This window comes from Choloepus didactylus, chromosome 16 (assembly GCF_015220235.1).
Source record: "Choloepus didactylus isolate mChoDid1 chromosome 16, mChoDid1.pri, whole genome shotgun sequence".
NCBI lineage: Eukaryota > Metazoa > Chordata > Mammalia > Pilosa > Megalonychidae > Choloepus > Choloepus didactylus.
In genome coordinates, this window is record NC_051322.1 from 20,939,029 (window position 1) to 20,963,480 (window position 24,452).

Consider the following 24,452-nt stretch of genomic DNA (forward strand, 5'->3'; position numbering starts at 1 on the left):
TGTGCTAGGCTCCACCCCCAGAGTTTCTAATTCTAAGAATGTACATTTCTAACAGGCGCCCTGATGCTGCGAATGGTGCGGGTCCGGTGATGACGCGTTGAGAACCACACCCCTAGAGCCTACTGGCAGCTAACTCCTGGGTGCTCTCAACAGAACTTCCAGTAGCAGGCTCACTGCGCCCTCCGCTCCCCTCTGATCTCCACCGCCCCCCACCCCGCATAACGGCAGATTCGGACCCTGAAAATGCCCAGCCTCTGCATATAACATTCTGGGAGACTTAAAGCACATTACCCCCTTCTTTGGTCTTACTTTCCTTATCAGTAAAGAAGTTTGAACTAAAAATATGTCCTTTCTAACATTCCATAGAGAACTGTAATAGAGTCTAGAAACTGGTGAAGAGGTTATTCTTGTCATGAAAATATCAAGTGTCTTAATCATACCAACATATGGAAAATTCGTCTGAGTATATGAAAGTAGAAAGAAGGGCTTTTAAGTTTTGTCCATGACTGCTTGGCTCTGCCAGTCAAGCTAGCTCCTTAAAAGAAAGATCAATTGCAAACCATGAAAGAGGCATCCTCATTCATTTTGCTTTCTCAATAGCTAACACACGGCCTGGCTAATAGCAGATGCTCCGTAGATGGATAGGAGAGATGGATGAACAGATAAATTGATGGGGGGATGGGGTGAATGGGATAGATAAATGGGGTTATAAGATGGGATAGGTGGATTGACTGGATGTGTAAACTGATTGGTAGATGGGATGGAATGGATAACTATAGGTTGGGAGAGATGAATGGCACCCACCTGTCCTTACATATTAACAAATCTAATAAACCTGAAGACTGGGGCATCTGTTTATGCAGGGGTCCATCATTCTCTACCATCAGCACAACCCAAGTTGGTTAAGCCTGTAATATTTTACCAGTGGAAATATGTTATTTCATGGGAATTCCTTTGACTCACTCTATTATGTTGGCATTTGATCTAAATAACTCTAATTCCCTTCAAATGTGTTCAAGCTCCACAGGCAAGTAGGATTTCTAAACTGGTACATTAAATAGGGGTAAAAAAAAAAAAAAAAACCCAAAGGAAGTTGCCTGACTTGTGGAAAAGGTATCTGACTCAGATTCTAGCAACCTCCATTCTAAATCCACATCAGCTAATACCTTGCTACATGAACTTCAGGAAGTCTCCAAGCCTCAGTCCCCTCATTCTGGTGTTCATGTTAATGCCATCATTCTAGGATTCTGTTATCAGACAAAGGGAATTAAAAGGGCTTGATTGGCCCTATGGCTGTGCTGGGCACTCTCCCATTTACCTAATGCCAGGCACTGTGCCAAGAATTTTACATGCATTGTCTCATTTAACTGTCATAACAGCTCTATGTGGTAGGGATTGTTGGTGTCCCAATATTGTGGTTGAGAAAATGAGGGCTAAGGAGATCAAGTAACTTGCCCAAGGTCCCAGAGTGAGTGACAGACTTGGGATTGACACCCAGGACAGTGTGACTGTACGGCCCCTGCTCTTAACCATCCCACTCCACCATTTCCAAGCAAAGACCTTCACTGTTCCTCCCCATAGCACAGTCGTTACACAGTGGTGGTGTGAGTCAAAACCATTCCCCAAATGTGCCAATTAATAGGGGGTGTAGGGGGCATCAGGGCAGGATTGCAGGTGAGGAAGCTATTTGCAAGGCAAAATTAGCCTAGAAGGTGAGGATTAACAACATGGCCTTATTGTATTGCATATGCATAAGATGGACTTAAAAAGAAATTGCCGCTTTCCCAGGAATCCAAGTGCTTTTCCCAGTTACCCATTCAAAACCTCCCCTATGCTACAGGTTGTCCTTTCATATTCAAGAAATCATACTCTTGATTATGGTGAGTCAACCAGAGAGAGCACTGCTCACCCACTTCAGCTTGCTGGCTTGGGAAATTTGTGCCTAGCGCATGTGCTCCAAGCTTCAGGTGCAAGGAGTACAGGTTAGGGGGTTGGCAGATGAGGTCTGAATCCCCTACAACTGTGCTGCAGGTGATTAGTCTGAGATCTCAGCTGCCGAGTTGCCTCTGGGCCCTCTCCCCTCCCAAAGAGCAGAAACACCAGCCAGCAGGCGAATCCCGAGGCAGGGCCTATCTCCCTCAAAGAGCAGGCCAGCTGGGCTGTGTGAGGAAGGGTCCATTGGAGTGTGGGGATCTCCTGCGGACCCGGCCATGCATTCCACTCACATGTACTGAGCATCCATTAATGAGATACCACGAAGAGCCTCCAGTTCTCAGGTGGCTCCCACTTGGCATGTACCCCAAAGCCACTCTACAGGGCAGTAGAGAACACTGCTGTTTGAGACAGATGGTAAGTGCTGCCTGAATTCAGAGAGCTGCAGTGTCCCTGTAAACACAGAGGGTGTTCTTCATGGAACATTTGAACTGGGTCTTGACAATTAGTCAAGACCAACCAATGGAGATTTAACCAATGGAGAAAGGAGAGAGAGCTTTCCAGAAAGAGGAAGAGTAAGAAGGTTGTGGGGGTCAAGAAGCAAGAGGAATGCTTTGGAGATGACATATTATCCGACTCTTTCCAGTTTACATTCTAGATGGCAGGGGTCGTTACCTGTCACCCCAACAGCATTCCTGGCCCCAGGCGAGAGTTGACACTTCCCCAGGTGTCCAGCTGCCCTGCCCCACCCCCAACAGAACACTTACCCAGCTCCTCTGCCTCTCCCACTCACTGTCACTCTTCCTGTTGCCTTTTTGCCCCGACTTTGGAAGTCTGCACAAGGTCACCAGTATCAGTTGACCTTGATGACTAGTCTCCCTAATGCACAGGCTCGTATAGCCATTTGAGTCCCATTAAGATGAGAATTGTGTGTATTCTTGGCCATGTCACCATTTACCTTGCCCATTTTTCTCTTTAGCAAAAACAAAAAAAAATATTTATTAAAAAAACCTTAGAACACTCAATGTTCCAAAGATTGCCTTGGGACTCTTTGCAGTCGGTGGGTTGGACTGCCTGTCCCAGCACGCATGGTGTTTGCCCCAGGTGGGGTGTGTCCAGAGCACCTGGCTCCACGGCCCCTCTGTGCGATCAGGTCAGCCCCAATCTGCAACCCCACCTGACCCGGCAGTGCTCCCTTGGGAGAGCTGGATCATCCAGGGTGATAAAGCCCAGCTTTGTGAGCCCTTCACCAGCACCCCATTGCCTAACCTCAGGGATAATATATTGCATGTGGAAATTGGCCCTTTGAGGGGAGTATAAATCATGTTAGATTTATAGAGCCTGCCTCCTGGAAAGGCACTGATTAAAGGATCTTGGTCCACATTTTCACATATGAAAGACGAAGATGTGGGGGGAGCCTAAGTAGGAACAGCTGGGCCTAAAATGTAGCCGGGGCCTCTCTCCGCCTCTCCTCCCCTGAACCAGGGCATACTGCCGGTGACCCGGGGACTGTAAAATCGCAAACATCTCTCCCTGGCACGTTCCGCCGTCAGCCTGTCTGCCCCCAGGCCTGCCCTTCCTGATGCTGCGTCTCTGGGTCTGGCTTTCCTCCAGCCTCCCAGAGGGAACTGACCCATCTCCCTTTGCAGGGCAAGAGGCGAAGTCTGAGAATTCGGTGAAAGCTGGAACCTGCTGTGCCACATGCAAGGAGTTTCACCAGATGAAGCAGACGGTGCTACAGCTGAAGCAGAAGGTCTGTGCCACGGGCCGTGAGTAGATAAAGAGGACTTGGCAGAGGTAAAGTGGAGGGATGTTTGGGAATAGTACGGAAGTAAATGTCATCCGTGACCTCGTTGAGCAGCCATTGTGGCTTGATGCCAAACTAGGTTTGGACTCAGGATGCTTTGCCCACCCACCCTCAAAGCTGGCAATCTAAAGGCAGCAAAACACTACTAAGACACGGAAATGATTAAGTGATTAAAATAGTGTCCAAGGTAAGGGGCATGTGGCAAAGCTGTAGAGAAGATGAGCTGTGACTACTGCAACTTGTAACATGAACACAGACACATGCCCTGGGGCAGACTTATGTGGTTATATTTTATCCAATATTTTATCTATAGACAACATCATCTCGAGAAACTTTCATAAACTGGGGGTGGATCTCTGCAGCAGCTCTGGTTTTCACATTAAAATATTTAATCATAGCACTTGCTTTGTCTGGGCTCCACGCACATAGGAGAGCAACTGTTTTCGGCATCATGTCACAGATGGTGGGGACTGACTCACTTCATGGAAGCCTGCTACACGTGCCTGACGACATACCAGATCTCTGTTAGCGCTGGTAGGCTGTGACGGACGCCCCCAATGAGGGTCTGTGACCTGACTTCTTGACCAAGTGACCTGGATCCAGACAGTCAGTATTTATTACACCTAAGGTCACTCAACTTGCTAGTTTGTCAGTGACTCAGAAATTGCTCTTATGCTGCTAAAACACAAACTTACTGGTTTGTTTATTGAATTACTTCCACTCAAGTCTCTTACTACATCAGAGAGGTGTATACAGTCTGTTTGACTTTGGCATCCAGTTTTGCTAAAGGGCAAAAGGTTAAATATGAGGCAATATCACTTTCCCAAGTTCAATAAACTTGCAGCCAGCCCCTAATGAGAACCACAGCTACCAGTCAAACAAGAAACTCCAAAGGCTGAGGAGAGAAATGCCTTTACAGGCCTTTTATATATCATTGGTGAACATGTTATCAACTGTAGCAGAGGCGTGTATATACTTGATGCAGAATCATGAATAAAACATGGATCCAACTCTAAATAACTTGTGATCTAACAGGAAGACCAGGCAGAAGACGTGGTATATCAGCATAAACACAGAGCTCTAAATAGATAAATCCCCAGGTTGAGCTTGGATTGGTGGTAGTATTTATTGAACATCCCCAAAAAAGGGTTCATGGAGGAAGTTTGCATTTCTTAGGCCAGGGCTTAATGGAGGCAGTTGATTAGTGTCTCAAAAAAAAAAAATTTAAAAACTACCCTTAATTTCCTTCCCAAGACAGTTAATAAAAAGAGCTTTGGGAAGATCTTTCAGGCCCAGGTGACCTTAGGAACAGTGGAGCTAAGTTTATCACAAGATGTTCAGATATTAAATTGCTAAGTCAGCTTCTGATTTTCTCATATCTTCCCTGCAATGTTTTATGATCTGTGAAAGAAGAAATAGTCAAAAGAAGTTGAAAAACTTCTGTCACAATACCTGTCACCCTTAAAGACTCTGCTAAAGAGCCACATTCAAAAAAAGAAAGAAACACGAGAACTTCTTAGGCCCCAAATAACTTCCACACCATTGGGTTGGCCTGGGATTGGTCCACCCTATAGCAGATTGTCCCCTCAAAATGCACCGTGGCAATTCAGAGTGAACACTGATATTCAAGGAGTGTTATGAGGAATAATTCGTTTTTAAAGGTGCCTATTGGAATGTGTTGCCTTCTACGGTTTAAAAGCAGTATTCTCTCTGGGTTCTCATTTGATTTTCACCATGACCCTGTAAGAAAGACACTGATCTTCTGAGAAGTTGAGTCAATATCCAAGAGAGAAGCCAGAACCAAAACCTGGGTCTTCCAGCTTCTACTCCTGTGCTGGTGTTTGGATCATCAGTTGGTGTTTAACTTCATGTCACTGCTGTTAATGACTTCTGTTCTGTTCCCTGTGCAACAGTAAAAAGAAGAATGTGGGACATCTGCCCAAATAAACAGCGCCAAGAGGCAGGTAGTTGGTGTCCTGGGCTGTGATGGCCAACCCCACCAGATTAAATTGTTTGCAATTATGTCAAACTGCACCATGAATGTGCAGTCAGCAAAATCTGGACTGTGTGAAACTCTACAGATCCAATACCCTGGGTTCTCCAACGGATAAGCAGTAAGGAAAAGAAGAAATGGCTCAATGACCTGTAGATTAAAAGAAACTTAAAGGCATATCATTTTTTATATGGGCAAGATTGAACTCTAGTGTCTAGGCCTGCACAGTTGGGTGATAAACTATTTGTAATTTAATCAAGGAAATGATTAATACAAAAATCAGGATAGTGGTTACTTTTGGGGGAGGCAGGAGACTGACTAGGACAGGGCACGTGGACAGACATCTGGGCTGGCTGGCAATGTTCTATAGTTTGAACTTGGGTGTTGGTTAAATAGGTGTTTGCCTTATGATAATAATATATATATTTGTTGTGTGGGGTTTCCAGACTCTGTGTTTAATTTCCAATGCAAAATTTTAAGTTAGTATGCAGAGCAATGCCTCCACCTCTGCCATTTCTTCTATTATGGGGAAAAAAAGCAGGTGATTCAACAAGATAGTTGGCAGATAGATAAAACACCAGTCATTTAACTTTTAGAGAGGGGTCCTGGTCCAGTCGGTGCCCTGAGGAAAAATCAGAGTCAAGGAGCCAGTCAGTGTTTTCAAAGCCTCTTGTTTTCCTGCCACAAGGGCTGTTTGGAGTCCAGAGGAAGGCCATCGCCATCTCCTCCTGTGAGCAATTGAGGGAAGTGCGAATACTGATTCCGCGTTTGCTGAGCACCTACTGTGCCCCACGTTGATCTGGGAGATGAGGAAATACAGAACAGTGTGGAATTGAGTCCTGCCACCAACAAGCTTACGGTCTTATTGGGGAAACAGAACCGACAGTGTAAGTCAACAAATGATTGCCAGATGGAGCAGAAGCTTCAGAAGTTGGAAGTCAATAAGGTTTCAAGAGGAACGTATTTGCACCCTGATGACTGCTCTTCCTCATGCTAGAGCTCCCCTGAGCATCAGGCAAGGCTTCCTCGGCTACCTTGATCCACTCTCTGTAAAATGGTCTTCTCAGGAAGTCTAATCCATATTAAAGTGACTCTACTGCTTTGCTAAGTTTCATGGTAATATTAAAAGAGGCTGCTTGTTGTCGTGGTTAAGAGCACAGATTCTGGAACGAGACTGGCTAAATTTAAATCCTAGCCCCACCACTTGCTAGCTTTGTGACCCTGGAGAAGTTAATTGACATCTTTGGGCCTCGGTTGTATAAAATGAGGATATCAATAGTACCTTACTCATAGGGTTTTCATAATCAAATGAGTTAATATTTGCAAAGGACTTAGAACAGTGCCTGCCACCTAAAAAGAGCAGTGTGAATGTTTATGAAATAAATATTAATCATGATGTCCTATATGAAGTACTTTACAGGCAGCATCTCACTGATTTGTCCCAAAAGTTGTTTAAGGTAGCTGTTCTGTTATGAAGGCTAATATGGAATGATATTCATAATTCCATTGATTGAAAGCCAGATGTATGAATCAAGTTCCAGAGATGCAGAATGAACAGTGTGTTTTTGTATATGTGTGCATGTGCACAAGCACGTGTATGTATATGCATATGTGTATATATATGTATATGTGTGTATATATATTTATATCTGTATGTGTGTATATGTATGTACATATATGTGGGTATATGTGTGTAGATATATGTGCATATTAAGAGATTTATTATAAGGATTCGGTTCACACAGTGATGGGGGCTGACAAGTCCAAACTCTGTAGAACATGCCACAAGCATGAAACGTCCATAAATGTAATGTTGAAGTTCTAGTCTGAATTCCCCAGGGGAAGCTGACTGGCAAGAGCCAATACTGAAGTTAAAGCAGGAATTCTTCTAACTTCTGAAAACCTCAGTTCTGGCTTTTACAACCTCAGACTGATTGGATAAAGAGACTGCCCACATTGCTGAGGGCCATCTCCTTTGTTGATTGTAGATGCAATTAACTGATTGTAGATGCAGTAAACTAATTATAAGTGTGAATCCTATCTACAAAATACCCTCACAATAACAAGCAGGGTAGTGATTAGCCAAACATTTGGATACTATAACTCAGCCAAATTAACACATGAAATTAACCATCACACCAGGAAAAGTATAGACTCTTCTTACATGACTATAACCTTCTTCCCAAACATCTGGCCCCCCAGAATCCCAGCCCCCACTGTGTTCTCGCAGAAAGTCAAGCCACGGATTTGGAGCAGCAGGTCTCTACAAGGCCAATCCCTTAACTTTCCACTTGTTCAACTGACACACAGAAGAACTGAAGGTAGCCAGAATGTAATTACCCAGCAGGAGGACTGCCAGGAGACTGGGTCAATGTTTACTGAGTCAACTAATGACTTTTACAAGGGAGCAAGCGGAGCAATAAGGTCTGGGAAGAAAATGGAAGACAGTCTCTATAGACTGTCCACATGCAGGTCTCTTCCTTTGGTCCTGCTTACAAAATTTTAAAACTAGCAATGTGATCATCTGGTCCAAGCCTCTTGTTTTGAAGATGTGAAGATGAAAGCCTGGAAGGGTGAAGGGACTTACTCAAAGTTGCACGGCTACTTAGAACCAGACGAGAACAACTCCCAGCCAGAACATTCCCATGTGCCAGTTATAGTAGCTGCCCATGATTGGTAGGCTGGGGCACTGTGGCCAGCGCGTTAAAGACATCATCTCGTCTCGCCCTCCCAGCAGCCCTTGTAGGTGGGTATTAGGATCCCCACTTCATAGATGAGGAAATCCAGGTTATGTGGTTTACCTGAGATACCCCAAATAGAAAGTAGTGGGCTAAGATTAACCATAAATCTGCCTAATCCCAAAGCCTATGAGTGGGATGCACTTTTCAGTTTCTCAATTGAAAGCAGATAAAATTGGACCAATCTTCAGCTGCCAGGGTTGACCTGCACCACTGGGGATAGTTGGAGTTGATCTGTTTTTAACTTTCCCTCATTCATTGATTCTTTCCCCTTCTACCCCAAGACCATAGACACACATTTGCAGGTCAGAGAATTCTATTGCCATGACACTGAGACACCAGGACCATTTTAAATAAACCCTGGAGCACTGCTGTGTCCTGGTGCTGACTCTGAACCATCAACCCTGACCTGAAGTTGTGCAAAGCTGACTTTCAAATTGCTCAAGCATTTAATTCTTACAGTCACCCTACAGGTTCCCGTAATAATCACAGGGGACTCAAACCCATGATGTCCCCAGCAAATTGCTATCCCTAGCATCTTTCAGGGAACATGAGGTCTTCACAAAAAATGGAGGAAAACCATGCATCTGGAAGGCACTAGATGGTCAGGAATCTCTGAGGTCATGGATCTGCAAGGCTGTTCTTAGCCAAGGACTTTAGTACTAGCTAAAGGGCTCCTAAGTTTTCCAGGAGTGTATATTCAGATGTGCTAAGAATGCTGAGGGGACCTTTTGGAAGAAAGTGTTGAAGTGTCTTTGCGCTTCCTGTCCTTCTGAGCATCTTTTGCTGTTCTGAGTTGGATGGATTTCAGTAGGCTTGTAAATCCAGATTAAAAAAAACAGATGCCCTGAGGACACTCCAGACCAGGGACCATCCCAGCTTCAAACAGGACACCTAAGGTAGCTGAAGTGGGAAGAGGACATCTTGCTCCAAGAAGACCTAGGCACTCTGCCCCCTCCAACATTTAAGGAAGACTGGGCAGTAGATTCATGGCTCACGTCATTCTTCATGCCAGACCACAGGACAACCAAATCCCTGTTGTGGTTTCCATATACAATGGATACAAGACTGGGCAGTCACCTTGCCAAGAAGCTGGAGAAATTTGTTCTCCATGAGGTGTTTCAGGTAAAAGTTGTTTGCCAAAATGCAAACCACATATTATCATAATATTCACCTTTCATTGTTATTGGATTTCTTCCATTGGCAAGAATATCTCTCTGTGACTAAGGAAAATCATCAGCTTGTAACACTGTATCAGGAGAGCCCCAGACCCAGCAGCCGCCTAGCAGAGCAAGCTCTTTGCCAAGGGTGTCCATCAGGCTCATGTTTCGCAAGGGGAATCCTAAACGTGCCAAACCTCCATGCTCAGAAAAAGACACTAGTGCAGGAGACCATGTACCTTTGGATGCCAGGTAAAGTCATCTTGGGCAGCAAAACGTCCCTGGGCCCACCTGTAGTCATTCACAGCCTGGAACCTTGGCTGTAGGGCAGTAAATGTATTTTGTAGTCCCCCATATGCTCCCCTCAGATTTATACTCAGGAGACTCAAGACATGATCGTCTTTTGCTACATCTGCCATGTTACTATCAAGTCAAGTTGCCCTAATCCCTGATATAGAATTCCTTCCATATTAAAAACAGGTGCAGGCCCTGCAACCTTTGGGTTATTTTGTGTAGCATCTTTGACAGAGTGAGCCGCATAGCTACATTGGAATTTTACTGGAATCTGGATCTCTCAGGGAAAGGAGGAAATCTCCAAGGAAGGAAACAAGTGGTGCAGATGCTGGCTTTCACATGAAAGTGGAAAGAAAAGAAAACTCCATAGCTCAAATCAGCATCTAACTGTGTTTTTTTTTTCCTCCCCAAAGTTGTAATTCTGAGTTAATATAAGCCCCAAAGGAAGAACCCTACACAATTTTTAACTTGATGCTCTGTGCTGGTGTTGAACCTCAAAGGGAACGCTTTCACAGTGGCACATGGCCTGCTCTCATCATCACCAATAGCAGGAATCCCCTCTTAGGCTTAGATCACAGTTGGTGTTAGAGTCTTAGGGCAAGGGCCTGGCTGCCACGTGTCTTCTCCTAACCTGTGCCACCTCTGGCCAGAGGACACCCAATCAGGGCCTCCTGCAGGGAAGTGGGGAGCAAGTCAGAAAATCTCAGGGATACCTGGTTTCTTTAGGACTCCAGGATGCAGGGTAAGGCCTCTGGGATAGCTCTGAGCCTCAGAAACTTGCCCTTCCTTCCCCAGTTGATTTTGCACCCCAAATAAGTTTCTTGGGAGGACCATTTATCACATACTTCATGTGTTCCAAGTCCTGGGCTGGGCACCTGACACACATTATCTCATTTCATCAAATCACAGCCCTAAAGTTGGATAAGGTTGTTCCTGTTCTCAGTGAGGAAACAGAAGTTCAGAACACTTTGTTCTTAACAAGAGTCTCCCACATCCACACAGTTTACCTGGCCGGAGGTGCCAAGGATTCAAACATCATTCATTCGTTCAGCCTTCTCTCCCACAAATGAGACTTTCCCAGTAACCAGCCGTGGCGAGTGATCCCGGATGTAGAATATGGATGCCCTGTACTTGGAGTGCTCTGAACAAAATGATGGGCTCTTCCCTACGCAAAACTGAGCCTGCACTGGGCTGTCAGCTGTGCCTGAAATTAGTCGTTTGGGGAGGGTAGGGGAAGAGGTGGTGTATAGACACTTGTGATCCACATGGAGTAATTTCTGTTGCATATTTAAATTTTAATAGATCTAGGTTGTCAGTATATTGGAAACAACTGCTAAGCAATATTTGAAGCTTTTTTTTTAACTTCAGAGAAATTCATCAGGCACTGAGCACTCATAGTTTAGCTCTTATAGGCAGCAGCAATGTATATATTCTCTATGTAAGAAGATTTGATTGGCTTTTAAATATCAAATATTGAGTCTATCCTTCCTCAAATCTGTGTTCCAAGATGGCGGACTCGCATGGCTGTGGGCAGGAGGCCTCAGTTCCTCAGCATTTGAGCCTCTCACCAAGAGGCAGCTTTAACGAGCCCATGACTTCCTGCAGAATGAATGATCCAAGAGAGAGCACGGAGGAAACCACAATGCTTTTATGACCTTGTCTCAGAAGTCACACACTGTCCCTTCTGTCATATTGTGTCAGATAGAATGAAGTCACTTAGTAAAGCCCTCACTCGGGATGGGAAATTAGCCTCCCCCTTTTGAGGGGAGGAGTGTCAATTTGTGGACATAGTCACTGTTTCTCAGTTGTTCTAAAGGTCAACCCTGAGTGCACAGGTGAGTTGTACTGAAGGGCAGCCCTGCATGTGCAGGTGAGTTATACTAAAGGCAGCCCTGAGTGCACAGGTGAGTTGTACTAAAAGGCAGCCCTGCATGTGCAGGTGAGCCTTCTTGGTCCTGGCCCCCAAGGCTGACTGTTCTTTAAGGGCAGGGACCCTGTCTTGGTCATTGTAGCCTTAGGGCGGAGCACCAGGCCTGGCACATAGTAGACACTCAATAAACGTTTGAGGCATCAGGTCATTAATGAGCAATTTGCGAGCCTAGTCCAGGCCACCCACTGACTGGCTGAGTGGCCTCATCAAGCCCTTCTCCCTAGAAGGCCTCTGGGTTCAGAGGGAGGATCTCCACAGTCCCTTGGAGCTCTACTCTCTCTCATGAAGGGAAATGATCAAGAAAAGGCTTTGCAGCATGAATGCAAATAATCTCCCTTGGAGGGAAGCCATTCTTTCCTGACTGAGGTCTGCTCTTCTCTTTTCAGATTGCCCTGTTCCCCAACAGTGCTGCCGACCTGGGCAAGTACATCACGGGTGACAAGGTGCTGGCGTCCAATGCCTACCTGGCAGGACCTCCTGGCCTGCCAGGGGGCCAGGGCCCTCCGGGTGAGTGCGGAGGAGGGCTCAGGAGGGTGGCAGCGTGGCCAGCAGAGGCCCGCCAAGAGCTCACATATACTGGGGGCTGGACTGCGTCCTCCAGCCTCATCGAAGGGAAGAGAAGCCAGAGTTCCAGGGAGCTCCAGCACCTCCGAGGCGGTGGCACTTGGAAAGTGGGCCCTCAAGCCTGTGAACCCTCGTAACAATGGTTAATTTCAGACAAGAGGGTCATTTTCCTGGGACAGGATAAGAGTCTGAAAGATAATCTGAAGTTACAGAGAAACAAAATGAAAGCTGTTTTAAAATTTTTGTCCTGAAAGAATTCAAACATATATTAAAATATATGGGGTTTTTTGTATTGCAAACATATTGCAAAAATATGTACAATAGCACCCCTTGACCCATCTCCCAGCCCTTAACAACTCACGGCCTCCATTGTTTTCACTGTCCCTCCCACCTACTTCCTCCTTCCTTTATTATTTAACTCACATATACATCTGTATTTATTTTTATATCTATATATATATTTTTATGTCAACTTTATTGAGATATAATTACATACAATAAAATGTACCCATTTAGGTTACAGTTCAATAAGTTTCAACAAATGTATACACCTGTGTAACCTCCACCCTCAAAAGGATATAGAGCATTTCCAACACCCCAGAAAGACCCCTCCGGTCCATTTGCAGTCAGTCAGTCCACTCCCCCATCCCAGCTTTAGGTGACTACTGACCTGCTTTCTGTCTCAAGAGTTTTCCTGTTCTAGAATTTCATATAAATGGAATCATGTATTTTTATCTGGCTTTCTTCAGCATACTGTTTTTGAGATTTCCCCCTTATTAATTTGAAGAAAATACCAACTGTCCTATCATTTCATCAAGAAATATAAACCAAGAACTTTTGAAGATAGTTACAAAGTGCTTTTATTACTAGCCTCTCTATAGATGGATAAATCAGTAGGTTTTCCACGTCCCTAAGGGAAATGGAGTCATTAGAGTAAGCCAGTGATCCTAAAATGTTGAGTGTCTCGTCCCTGCTTATCCCTGCTTAGCAGTACACTGGGTGATATGAGTGCCGTCCTGACATTCTAGTTTGGCAGACAAGACATATGGAGCAAATAGAAAAAAATAGTATGCAGGTACTGCCAAATAAGTGCACCGGTGCATCCTGCAACAGAAGCTTGCAGAAAGGAGAGATCTCTGTGGCCTGCAGTGATTGTGGGGACTCGGGGTTTGAACTGGAACGTGGAAGACTGGTAGGATTTGTCCAGGCAAGGAGGACATGGCCAGGTTTCAGATTGGAAGGTCAGTAAAAACAAAGGCTCAAGAGTTCTTCTCCAAGTATTTGTATTTTTTCTTTTTCATGTATGCCCAATTCCCTGGCTTCCCTCAAACATAGGTGGCCTGAGTCTCCATCTTTACAGAGAGCAGGAACTGGTCCAGGACTTGGGTTTATATTCCCGGTCAGTCCCCCGGCTGAGGCACTCTGGCTCACGCTGGCATTCTCTCCAGCAGATGCCCCACACGGGCAGCCTCTGCTACTCTTAAGCAGCCTGGGGTCTCTCCCTACAGGTGGGTTTCCAGCACAGTGTTCTCCCATCTCTAAGAGAAGGCTCTTGCTTTGCTTCCCTGGAGGAAGTTCATCTCCAGGCTGGTCTACATAAAACAAGAGAAAGAACAAATAGTAGGAATGGGCGAGCCATTTTCTGTCTGTCTTTGTAGTGAATGCCTCCTTGGCTTTCCTCTCCAATTCTACCAGCTGGTTTTTTAAGTGGTTTCAGCTGCCCAGGGTCCTGGATGGAGCCTGTTTAGTTTTTCCCGGTGGTGAAATTCACAGTGATTGGGGAGGGCTTTCTGCAATGGCCACGTCCTTGCTCTCCAATCCAATCCTATGTCCTTCTCACGCCTTACTTCTAGCGTCACAGTCCATGATGCCCTCCATTGAGATGTGTTAGGGATGCTAGAAGGTTAACAAGGTTTTTTGCCTTCTCAACTAAAAGTCTGGTTCTGAGGCCTGTGATGAATGGCTGACCAGAGCCCCAGTGCAGGAAACGACGCTGGGTTGGAATCCTTTGGCTGTGAAGGTGAGGATTTGCCCTCACTGTCTCTTTCCTTCACTATTGTGTATAAGGTGCTGCCATTTGCACATCAACATCCTACGTTTTAAAAGTACTTGATATACAGTGATCCATGAAGTTCATTGACTGTATAAATTCTGGTAAGATATGATCTCTGCTCTGTCCTTGTACTACTGGAGGTAAAGTATTTAGGGGAGGGATCTGGCTCCCTTCCCAGATGACACTTTCAGGGTGTACCTGGAGCCAGTATTGAGAGCAGGGGTTAGAGACATGTTTGGATGAAACATCAATTGTCTTAAATTTGGCTTAATTACTCTATTAACTACAAAACACTTCCCAAGATGTGAAAAGCCTGACATGTTGGTTTCATCTTCTGGAGCTTGAAAGTCATTTCACTCCATCACTGTGCTGTGTCAACAATACAGGCCAGATGTCACCAAAAATAAATTCCCTTTTGCATTCGAAAGGGATATCTCTGAGGAATGAGTATAGCACAGCATTCAGCCCAGACTCTTCAGTCCAGCCATTTGGCAAGAAACCTTGATTAAGCAGCCTACTGTGTGCCTTGGACTCTCTGGGAGTATGCTGATAAATCAGACATGATCCATGCCCTCAAGGAGTGGACAGTCTAAACAGGTTGAAACCCAGTGTCTACAGGGACCAGGAAACTGGCATATTTGAATGAAGGGAGCGTGAGCAATAAGGTGCGAGAACTGAGCTTAACCAGAGAGCACATACCCCATCTAAAGGAGCATCCCCTACATAAAGTTCCAGTCGATTGTGCCCATGAGGGAATACTGGTCTTGATTTTATTTCTTCTTGTTTCCAAACAGAAGCCAGAAAGCCATATTTTTATATGAAATCTCCTAAATTGAAATATTAGGACTATTCAGAGTTTAATGGTATGCATAAACAGAGTGCATATATGTGTACAGAGTATAAAGGTGTACAATGGAGTAAGACGTTAATTCGCTTACAGAGAAGAGGCTGTCAAGAAAGAATTTTTTGGAGAATTGTGATCTGAGGTGATCATGTGATGGTGGAGGCAAAAGAAGGAAGAGTAGACTAGGCTGGGAGTGTATTAGAGAATGGTTTATTCAGGGAGGATGGGAACTGAGAGGTGATTGGGAAGGAAGAATGGTGAAAAAAATACCTGGAGAGGACAACGAGGACCTGACCATGAATGACCATGTATAACATGTTGAGGAGTTTGAGCTTTATTCTGTGTGAAAAGGGGAGCCACATAGGGTTTTCTTCTTCTGAGACTCTGACTATACATGTATTCGTTTGTTTGATCTTGTCCCACAGCTCTTGGATGCCCTGTTTTATTTTTTTCCCCTTTTTCTCTTTCTGGTTCATTTTGGATAATTTCTATTGACTTATCTTTAAATTCTGTGATTTTTTTCTCAACTTTGACCAGCCTGCTAATAAGCCCATAAAGAGAATTTTCATTTCTGATATCATGTTTATTTTATTTCTGGTAATTCTATTTGATGGTTTTTAATCTAATTTCCATCTCTCTGATGAAATACCCATCTGTTCATGTGAGCTGCCTATCTTTCCCATTAGATCCTTTAACATATTAGCCATTGTGATTTTTAAGTTCCTGTGAGATAATTCCAACACCTGGGTCATCTCTGAGTTTGGTTTGGTTAATTGCTTTATCTCTTGACTATGGGTGTGGATTTGGGGGTTGGTTTCAGTTCTGTTTTTGCCTTTTTGGTGTGTCTCAAAATTTTGGATTGAATGTGAGACATCATTTGTAAAGGAAAAGTAGTGACTGATGTATGTAGTGATTACTCCTGGAGATGGGCACCCCTCTTCTGTCGAGTCACTAGCAGGGGTGGGTTGAGTCCATCTGGAGAGTAATCAAGCTGGGTTTGGGTTTTGTTGTTTCTATCTTTACCTTCAGAGTTCAACAGTCTTCAAGTTTTCAAATTCCTCTAGTGTTAGGATACTGTATTCAGGGAGAATGTCTGAGAGATTATTTGGAAGGTGGAAAAAAAGTGTTTATTGGCGACCTAGCATGCCAGTGAGTTTTTCTCAGTGTTTGTACTCCACCTTCAGCTACAGGCCTGCACCATAGAGGGATTCTCTCCCCACACTCTTGCCCTTCCCCCAGTGGTAGGCGGCTGTTACTTATTACTCCATGCTAGGGTTGCAAGGATAGAAGGAGGTTCCAGTTCTCCTGGTGCAGCTACAGTCCTATGCAGCACTTGTGCATCTGGGCCTCTGAGTGAGATCTTCTCAATGTTCCAGTCCCTCTCCACCCACCCTTGGTAGCCAAACTATGCCTTGCATCTTACCACTACCCAGCTGTGATAGAGGGGATAGAGAAGAGTAAACAGGTACATGAGATGTCAAAGAGATAAATGTAAAGAAACTGATTGGATAGGAGGCTTGGAAATAGGGAAATACATAGGGAGACTCTCAATTTTCTGGCTTGGTGACTGGTGCTACATGAAAACAAGGGACAATGGTGAAGCCAGCATTGATCGTGTTGGGTTTAGAAGGCCTGTGTGACATCCTAGTGAAGGTGTTAGAAGGTAAAGGGCAGAGTGGAAGGAGAAAGGGCTGAGGAGGGCTCCTGGTCTCCCCTGTCACCCAGAGCCCCTTGTCCTCATGGGCTGTGGCACTAATGTGGTGTTCTTTGATTGCAGGCTCACCTGGACCCAAGGGGAGCCCAGGCTTCCCTGGAATGCCAGGCCCTCCCGGACAGCCTGGCCCACGGGGCTCAATGGGACCCATGGGACCATCTCCTGATCTGTCCCACATTAAGCAAGGCCGGAGGGGCCCTGTGGTCAGTATTTGATCAGAGACCCACTTAGCCTTGTTGAGTAAAGTGTTCTTTTGTCCCATGTTTTTTCCTTCTGCTAACCCAGATCCCTTTGTCGTGTAGGGTCCACCAGGTGCACCAGGAAGAGATGGTTCCAAGGTAAGTCTTACGAGTGGACTTGACAAGCCTAAGGTCTCTCAGTTTCAACCCATTACACAGGCATTAAGTGAAGTAGAACACTTTACTGTCTCTATTTTGCTTTTGGGAAAATCAAGGCACAGACACACTTTTTCTCCCAAAGCTTAGAAGAAAATCTAAAAGCAGTTTCTTAAAATGTGAAACCAAACTTAAAAACAAAAACAAACAAAACCAATCCTGGGAAAAATTACCCCTGTAAAGTTTTAAATAGGCCTGGGTGTTGTAATAGTTAGCATGTGTTTTTCTCTTTAGCCAGCGTTCTTTCGTAGGTTTTTGTTGTCGTTGTTGGGGGTTTTGGTCCTCATTTCTTTGATATGTTTAAGTCAAGAACAGGAGCAGTTCCACTCTGTGGCAATGGGTGGTTGCACTTTGCGAGCCCCCTGCTACTCTCATAAAGAAGTCAGTGTGAGTTACTTTAGGAAGTTTCTAAGTTATTACACACACTGCCTGGAGATAACATGCATTCCTCTTGTCAGGGCTGGTTTGAAAACATATGGCCTCAGGGGAAATCAGAATGAGAAACATTTGACCCATGCAGTTCTGTTCCAATAAATGATCCCATGAGTACAGCTTCAATCTTATATTTGTTTCCAAGAGAAAATATTTGTTGCTTTGTGCAGGGAGAGGGTGGTGGTAGGCGTCTAACTAGGGACTGGTTGGCAGCGTCCACATGGTCCAGAAAGCTAACCCTGGCCTTTCTGTTTCCAGGGGCAGAGAGGAGCACCCGGGCCCAGAGGGTCTCCAGTAAGTAGCATCAGCTGCCCTGCTTCCCCAGGGAAATTCTCTCAAGGATGCAGGTCTGATGGCGCTGGGAGTCAGTCTAACTAGCAAAAGCCGGCCCCTTCAGCTGTCACAGAACTGAACAGAACTCTGTGGTTAGGAAAAAGAGTCTTGAAAGCCTTTAGCAGCTCATTTTTTTTTTAATTTGTTTTCTGTTGTTATTTTGTCTTTTATCATGGCTAAGCCTTATTTAGAATGTCTTCTGTTAAGATTCTAAACTCCGGTATGCCATGAGTGTGTTTCTCAGTGCGTCATAAGACATTTGAAAGGACCAGGGTTGGGGAGGGAATCTAAGGGATCAAATCATGACCATCCCCTCCCAAAAAATGCAAAGGCACACAGTGCTGCTTGGCACCTTGCAAAAAAATTAGCTGGATCGAACATGAAAATTAATGGTTTCCAAAAGCACAAAAAATTCAAGCAATTTCAATGTCTTTGAAGAAGTCAGTGTCATTTTTAAAGAACGAAGAAAGAGCCGTGTCCTTAGAGGTCAAAGGTCTGGGTTCCCATCTTGGTTCATCCACGTGTCAGCTCTTCAGCTGTGGCCACGTCACCTAGAGTCTCTGGGCGCCCTTTTCCTCACCAGTGATCTGTCACACCTCAGTGTTTATAGGGAGACCCAAATGATGTCCTCATGCTGTACGTCTCTATGTGCTTTACAGATGCAAGCTGCTGCTTCAGGGTGGCGGCAGCCCCAGCACAGGCTGGAGAGGGGCGTAGGGTGGGGGGAGTGATAGACACAGATTTTACTGCACGCTTCTAATGGGCCCAGAACAAACACGCCTAAACATTTTTTTACCAAGCCCCACAAAACAATGCCTAGAAAGTAAGGCTTAATAAGTATGATATTTTTATAAAGGATGTTCAATAAATAGAAAAGTGAAGAAGCCTGTGTAGGAATTTTTCTAGCCGCTGAAGAATTCATGTCTTTATAACATACTTTCCATTTCGTTTAGGTTGCAGTTATAGTTAACCATCCATATAAACATTTTAATAATTTCATTTTTAAAAAATATTAGATAACATTTCTTCTGTTCTCAGCCCTTTACATGTATTACTTCATTTAAATCCTCACTTATGAACCCTATGAAACTCCATGAAGTTGGGGCTGTTATTAGCCCCATTTTACAGATGAGGAAACTGAAGCCCAAAGAAGTGAAGGAACTTGCCCAGGATCACACAACTAGTAAGCATCTCTGCTGAGATTCAAACCACAGAACCCCAAACTCTTACTACTCTGTTGCCTTCTGGGTTTCTTTGTAAACTAACCCAGAATGATTGTTCTCATATTCTTTCATTTTACCAGATTTGAGATAGGCTAGAGCTCGGAGGGGTAAGAAGTGAGGTTGGCACTAAAGCTCGAGGCACAAAGTTATCGACTGAATAGCTGCCAACAAGCAGCGGGTCTGACAGATCATGGAGCCCTTGGAGGGAGTGCTGCTGCAAAGGGTTGGGTCTGCTGTGTTCTGGCTTTGATTCCTTCCATATGTGCAGGGTCCTCCTGGTTCTTTCGACTTCCTGCTACTGATGCTGGCTGACATCCGTAACGACATCGTCGATCTGCAGGAAAAGGTGTTCGGTCGCAGGACTCACTCTTCAGCAGAGGAATTCCCTTCACCTCAGGAATTTTCCAGCTATCCAGAAACCATGGAGTTCGGCTCTGGAGATGACTACCCAAAAAGTACTGAGACAAGAGACTTGGTGGGAGCACCCAGAAACTTTTATCCTTAGTGCATCCCAACATCTTCATGCCAAAGGAAGAATAAACAAGGAGAGTTCTCACCTGCAGTTAATCATCTAAAGAAGGAAAAAAAACACTGGGACACAGAAAAGATATATTTTTATTTTCCTTTTTCCTGTCTTCAACCTACTTCTCTTCATCCAAATACTTTTTTCAGAGTTGCCCACTAGAGGCTTAAGGGAGTAAATGAGATTTATATGCGTCCCATGGAAAGCCAGTTTGGGTGGTTGACATTGACACTTTTCCTTTCCTTCCCACTTTTTCAGGAACTTCTGGAGTTCTGAATTAAATACTCTCATACTGTCTTAAAACTTGGCAGAATATAAAAAAGGGACAAATGGCAAGATGAGCACGAAGAAAATATGAGGCTACTTAAGAAAAATAGGTGTGTCCAAATTAGACTATTACTCCTCAAAATTAGGCCTTTTGGATTGAAAGTCAAGGGGAGAGGAGGATGGGCCAACTGTGAATATTCACCTGGGTGGATAATTTTTTTCCTGTGCCCATCTAATAGATTTTCAGTATTCCATCCCATCATCTAACTGTGTTTCCCAATTTGGTTAAGAAAAGGAGGGAATTAAGAGGGAGTGGAGATTAGGAAAGATGGAAAAATCTCTGGTCATTTAGTTACTGTCATATAGGTTGCCACATTTAAAAATTCAAATATGACTATTAAGGGTTCATGCCACATTCACCCATAAGTATCCTATGTGGAGAAGAAAGTTACTCTAGCTGTAGGAATAAATCCTCTTTTTAAAACACAGTAAGTGAAAGGAATACCTGATTCCCGTTAGACAATAGGTTCCCAATTTGCCAGGACACTTCAAATGTGCAGTGAGGCTCAAGGTTGGAAGGACGTGGCATGGCATAGGTAGTGGGCAGTGAGGTGATACATCCTCCCCTCCCCCTGAAGCCAGGTGGGCAGAGACAGGTCAGTTTGCTGTCCTTGGGCATCAGAAGCTCTTGTCTCGGGCTGGCCAAGTTTGCAACTGTTATTGAGAAGTATTACCATAGAAAGTTCTCTAGGGTGGGGAGAAAAAACAACCCATTTCTCCTTGTAAGGCAGATATTTCCTTCTCTTCTATTCCCATTTTTCCTTGATTTCCTGAGTTTAGTCCAAGTTTCAGTTCTTTCAGGCCTTTTGCTTGCTCTCCTTCCTCAGTAAATGTGGAAAGCGGTTCAGAAAGAGTCATTTTTCCAAACCTCCATTAAAGTCAGAGCGTTTTCTCAGAGCGTTTCGGTATCCCCAGGGGAAGGACACTCCTGAAATGGCTCCTTCTGGACTCAGAGACACGAGCAGGAGTACTCAAGAGACCAGCTGGAGGATCTGCTCCTTTGTAATGCCGTTGGGGGACCTCTTGGTGTAATGGGCAGCTTACAGGTTTCTTGAACTCCACTTTGTCATTCCACACACAGAATGGCTTTTTACCCACCTACTCAGGAGAGCTTCTCCCTTATTTTGAGCCTCACACAGGATCATTCTCTTAACTCATGTTTGCTCATGTTGGGGATCCCATTTCCCATCCTGTAATTTACAGGGTTGAGAAATTTCTTGGTTTTCTTTTTCGATCTTTTAGCCTACATCATCTCACTCTTCTATCGTGAAAGCTCATTTAAAGAACACCCCTGTTTTTGTCTTTGCCATTTTTCATCGTGTCTCTTAAGAATGAGAGGAAGGGCCTCTGTTGGCAAATCTCAAGTGGCAGTGACCATCTTCCCTCTTTCCCGTGTTAGAATTATGGGACCCCAGTCAGTCAGCCGATGGCTGTCTTTCTTGGACACTTCACTGTGCCTTGTTAACGCAAAATCCCCAGGGACCCTCCACCAACATTTTAGAGGCAAAAGAAAATACATCCTCAATGCTCCTTTTCCAGCGCCTTTCTTTCCCCCTGCAGTCTTTCCAGAATCTGACCTTCACAACAGTAGGCCTCACCAACCGCGTTGGCAAAGAGATGAGCGGAACAGCTGTTGATTCCCATCTGGAATGTATTTAATGTTTGCCTGCTTGGGGAGCACAGTATTTAAAGGATGTGGATGGATGAATGCCGAAGAAAACTATGCACAGGCATTATGCATAGAGCCTTTCTAACTTTGATTTTTTAATGAAGAATTTTATTACCTTTTCTTTCTCTTACCAATGAACTGTGTTTAGAAATACAGAATATTCTTCTTTATTGTAAAGAACTCATAAAATAGAACCAAACTGCATGTTTGGCCATAGGCTAGGATAATATATTAAAAGAATGAACTGAAGGTAGTTATATTTGGGATTCATCAGGCTATTCTTGACAATATTTTCCAGTAAACCCAAAATAGCCTGTATTTTATAACTTCAATCTGCAAGACCAGGTCAATTCATAAAATAATTATTAATCCTCAGACTTTCAAAACATGGACTACTACCACAGGATTAAAAATGTACCCTGTATGCCCAAATTATATTTTTCAAAGACACAATAAAGAATTATTTTTCCTAATGTATTTTTTAGTGATGCATAGAAAAATCAAAGTGTCACTGTCTGAAACTAATACAAAACTAAGCTGCTTTATGTTGCGTGGGGAACAAAAAGATCTTTGCACTCCACCTCAACTCTTTGGTAGAAATGTTCACCTCAGTTTTTTGCACCCTCATAATTAGGACTCAGACTAGGACTTCATAGATGATTTCTGGTTTTGGAAAGCAATGGTAATAAAGATCTGTTGAAAATAGTGCAGGGAGGGCATACATTTAGTTTAGGAAAATTCCTTTCCCCTTCCCAACTCCAGAGGGAGCAATAAGCTTTACTATGCCAAAAAGGCATGGGGGGTACAAAGGGGGTGCTGCCTTCTCTCTCCTCCCAATGCCCACTCCTGCCACAGAATGAACTGGCCAACTGACATCCTTCCTACTGTCCAACCTCAGGCATCGTGTCCCAGCCTGGTAGGGAAACAAGTGCACTGCAGGGGAGGGGGACACGGTGAGTATTTCACCACCAGATACCAAGGAAGGCCCCCCTGTCTGATCATGCCCCCTCTCCAGGGTTCCTGACGAGGCTTGGCTTTGTGAGCCCTGTGCTAGGGCACGCAGGATGGACTCCAGGCATCCCCTTCTCTTTCCCTCGGTGCCCCTCTTCCTCCCTCCTGCCCAGCCCATACCAGGAACAACCACCCAGCCTCACTGGGCAAACGTAAATCTTGCAGATAACCTTCCTGAAAAGGAAAATCACTTAGAGAAATCTGGATTAAACAACGACTTGGATAGAGCCATCTAAAGTTATTAATGATGAATTCAGGGAAATAGATGAAATATTTCCTGGCACAGTCAGCATGTATGTTTCACAACAAATCAAAAAAATAATTTTCCATTTATTTTTTTTTAAATGACTGTGATTGTTAAAGCATAAAACCTTGGACTTTACTTGCTCCTTCAACAAATATTACTGCTTTTTTAGAAAAATCATAGGAAATGACCCTTTTACAAATATCCACACTATCCTCTCATCATCCCCCAGGGATCCTAGCATTCTTTATTAGATTCCCAAAGCAAACAGCCTGAGGAATTTCATGTGTATCATGAGTTTTTTACTTCCCTGTAACCAGTCACATACTTCAGCAGCTATTGGCTCATTATTTGTAACAGTCCATATCACAGTCAAATAGTGTTCAAACAGTTATGGATATTACACTGCAAGGAGCATTTGATCCGATTATATATGCTTATAACAAAGTTTTTTTTATGTGGCTGCCTGTGTTTTGTCGTGACACCAGGTCCTGGGGAAGGAGGAGATGGAGTCTGATTCCGGATCTACTACCTCCGGGGCCTGAGTGTGGCTTGAGCATCTGAGTCTAAATGTAGGTCTGAAAGCCCAGTTCCACCAAGCCTGAGTCTCCAAGGCCTAATTCCCCAGTCGTAGGGATCTCTGGGACCCTGAGGGTGGGGTTTTCAAACAAGGACTCTGTGGGGCTCCTTGGAGGTGCCTTGGGATTCACAAAGGGGGCCTAAGAAGGTTCTAGTCTCCCTACTCCCACTGCACCCAGATCAGTTTTGTTCTGTTTTGGATTAGAATTCCATATAAGATTTCCCTTGGAGTTAAAAAAAAAAAAAAAAAAAAAAGACTGCCTAAAAAAAAAGTTAAAAATAAAATAGAGCTGGGGGAGGAAGCCCCACAAGTTGGTACCTCAAGTTCTCTACGTGAAGAGAAGGGGAAGGAAGTTTTCATCAATCAGGCCATAAGGGAGACAGCACTCTATAATAAAAAGGAGGAGGCGACTTGTAAGGGATTTTAGCACCCTTTGGCAGGATGCCATTAGCTCCCTGAAGTTAACCTATATTTATACCTCTCATTTTCATTTATCTAGCATGTATTTATTAAGTCCATGGTGTACGCCAGGCAGTGTGCTATTCCCTTCTGATGCAATGGGGAGCAAAAAAATAATAATTCCCATCCTTCTGGGACTTTTTGGCAAAATAGACAGGGATCCTTCCAACCAAAATAATCACAAAAATATGCAGTTACGAAGTGCGATAAGTGCTCTGAAGGGAAAG

At 44.3% G+C, this 24,452-nt stretch overlaps 1 protein-coding gene across 1 annotated transcript in view; it reads left to right on the forward strand.

Moving 5' to 3' along the window:
- The window catches only part of CCBE1 (collagen and calcium binding EGF domains 1), a 258,391-nt gene extending 235,983 nt beyond the window's left edge, over positions 1-22,408 (forward strand). Inside the window, exons 7-12 of the mRNA XM_037806021.1 lie at positions 3,582-3,685; positions 12,241-12,361; positions 17,093-17,232; positions 17,332-17,367; positions 18,115-18,150; positions 19,681-22,408. Coding sequence (XP_037661949.1) covers positions 3,582-3,685; positions 12,241-12,361; positions 17,093-17,232; positions 17,332-17,367; positions 18,115-18,150; positions 19,681-19,917 — 674 coding nt within the window. The 3' untranslated portion in view covers positions 19,918-22,408. The remainder of the gene's footprint in view (positions 1-3,581; positions 3,686-12,240; positions 12,362-17,092; positions 17,233-17,331; positions 17,368-18,114; positions 18,151-19,680) is intronic.
- The last annotated feature ends 2,044 nt before the right edge of the window (positions 22,409-24,452 follow it).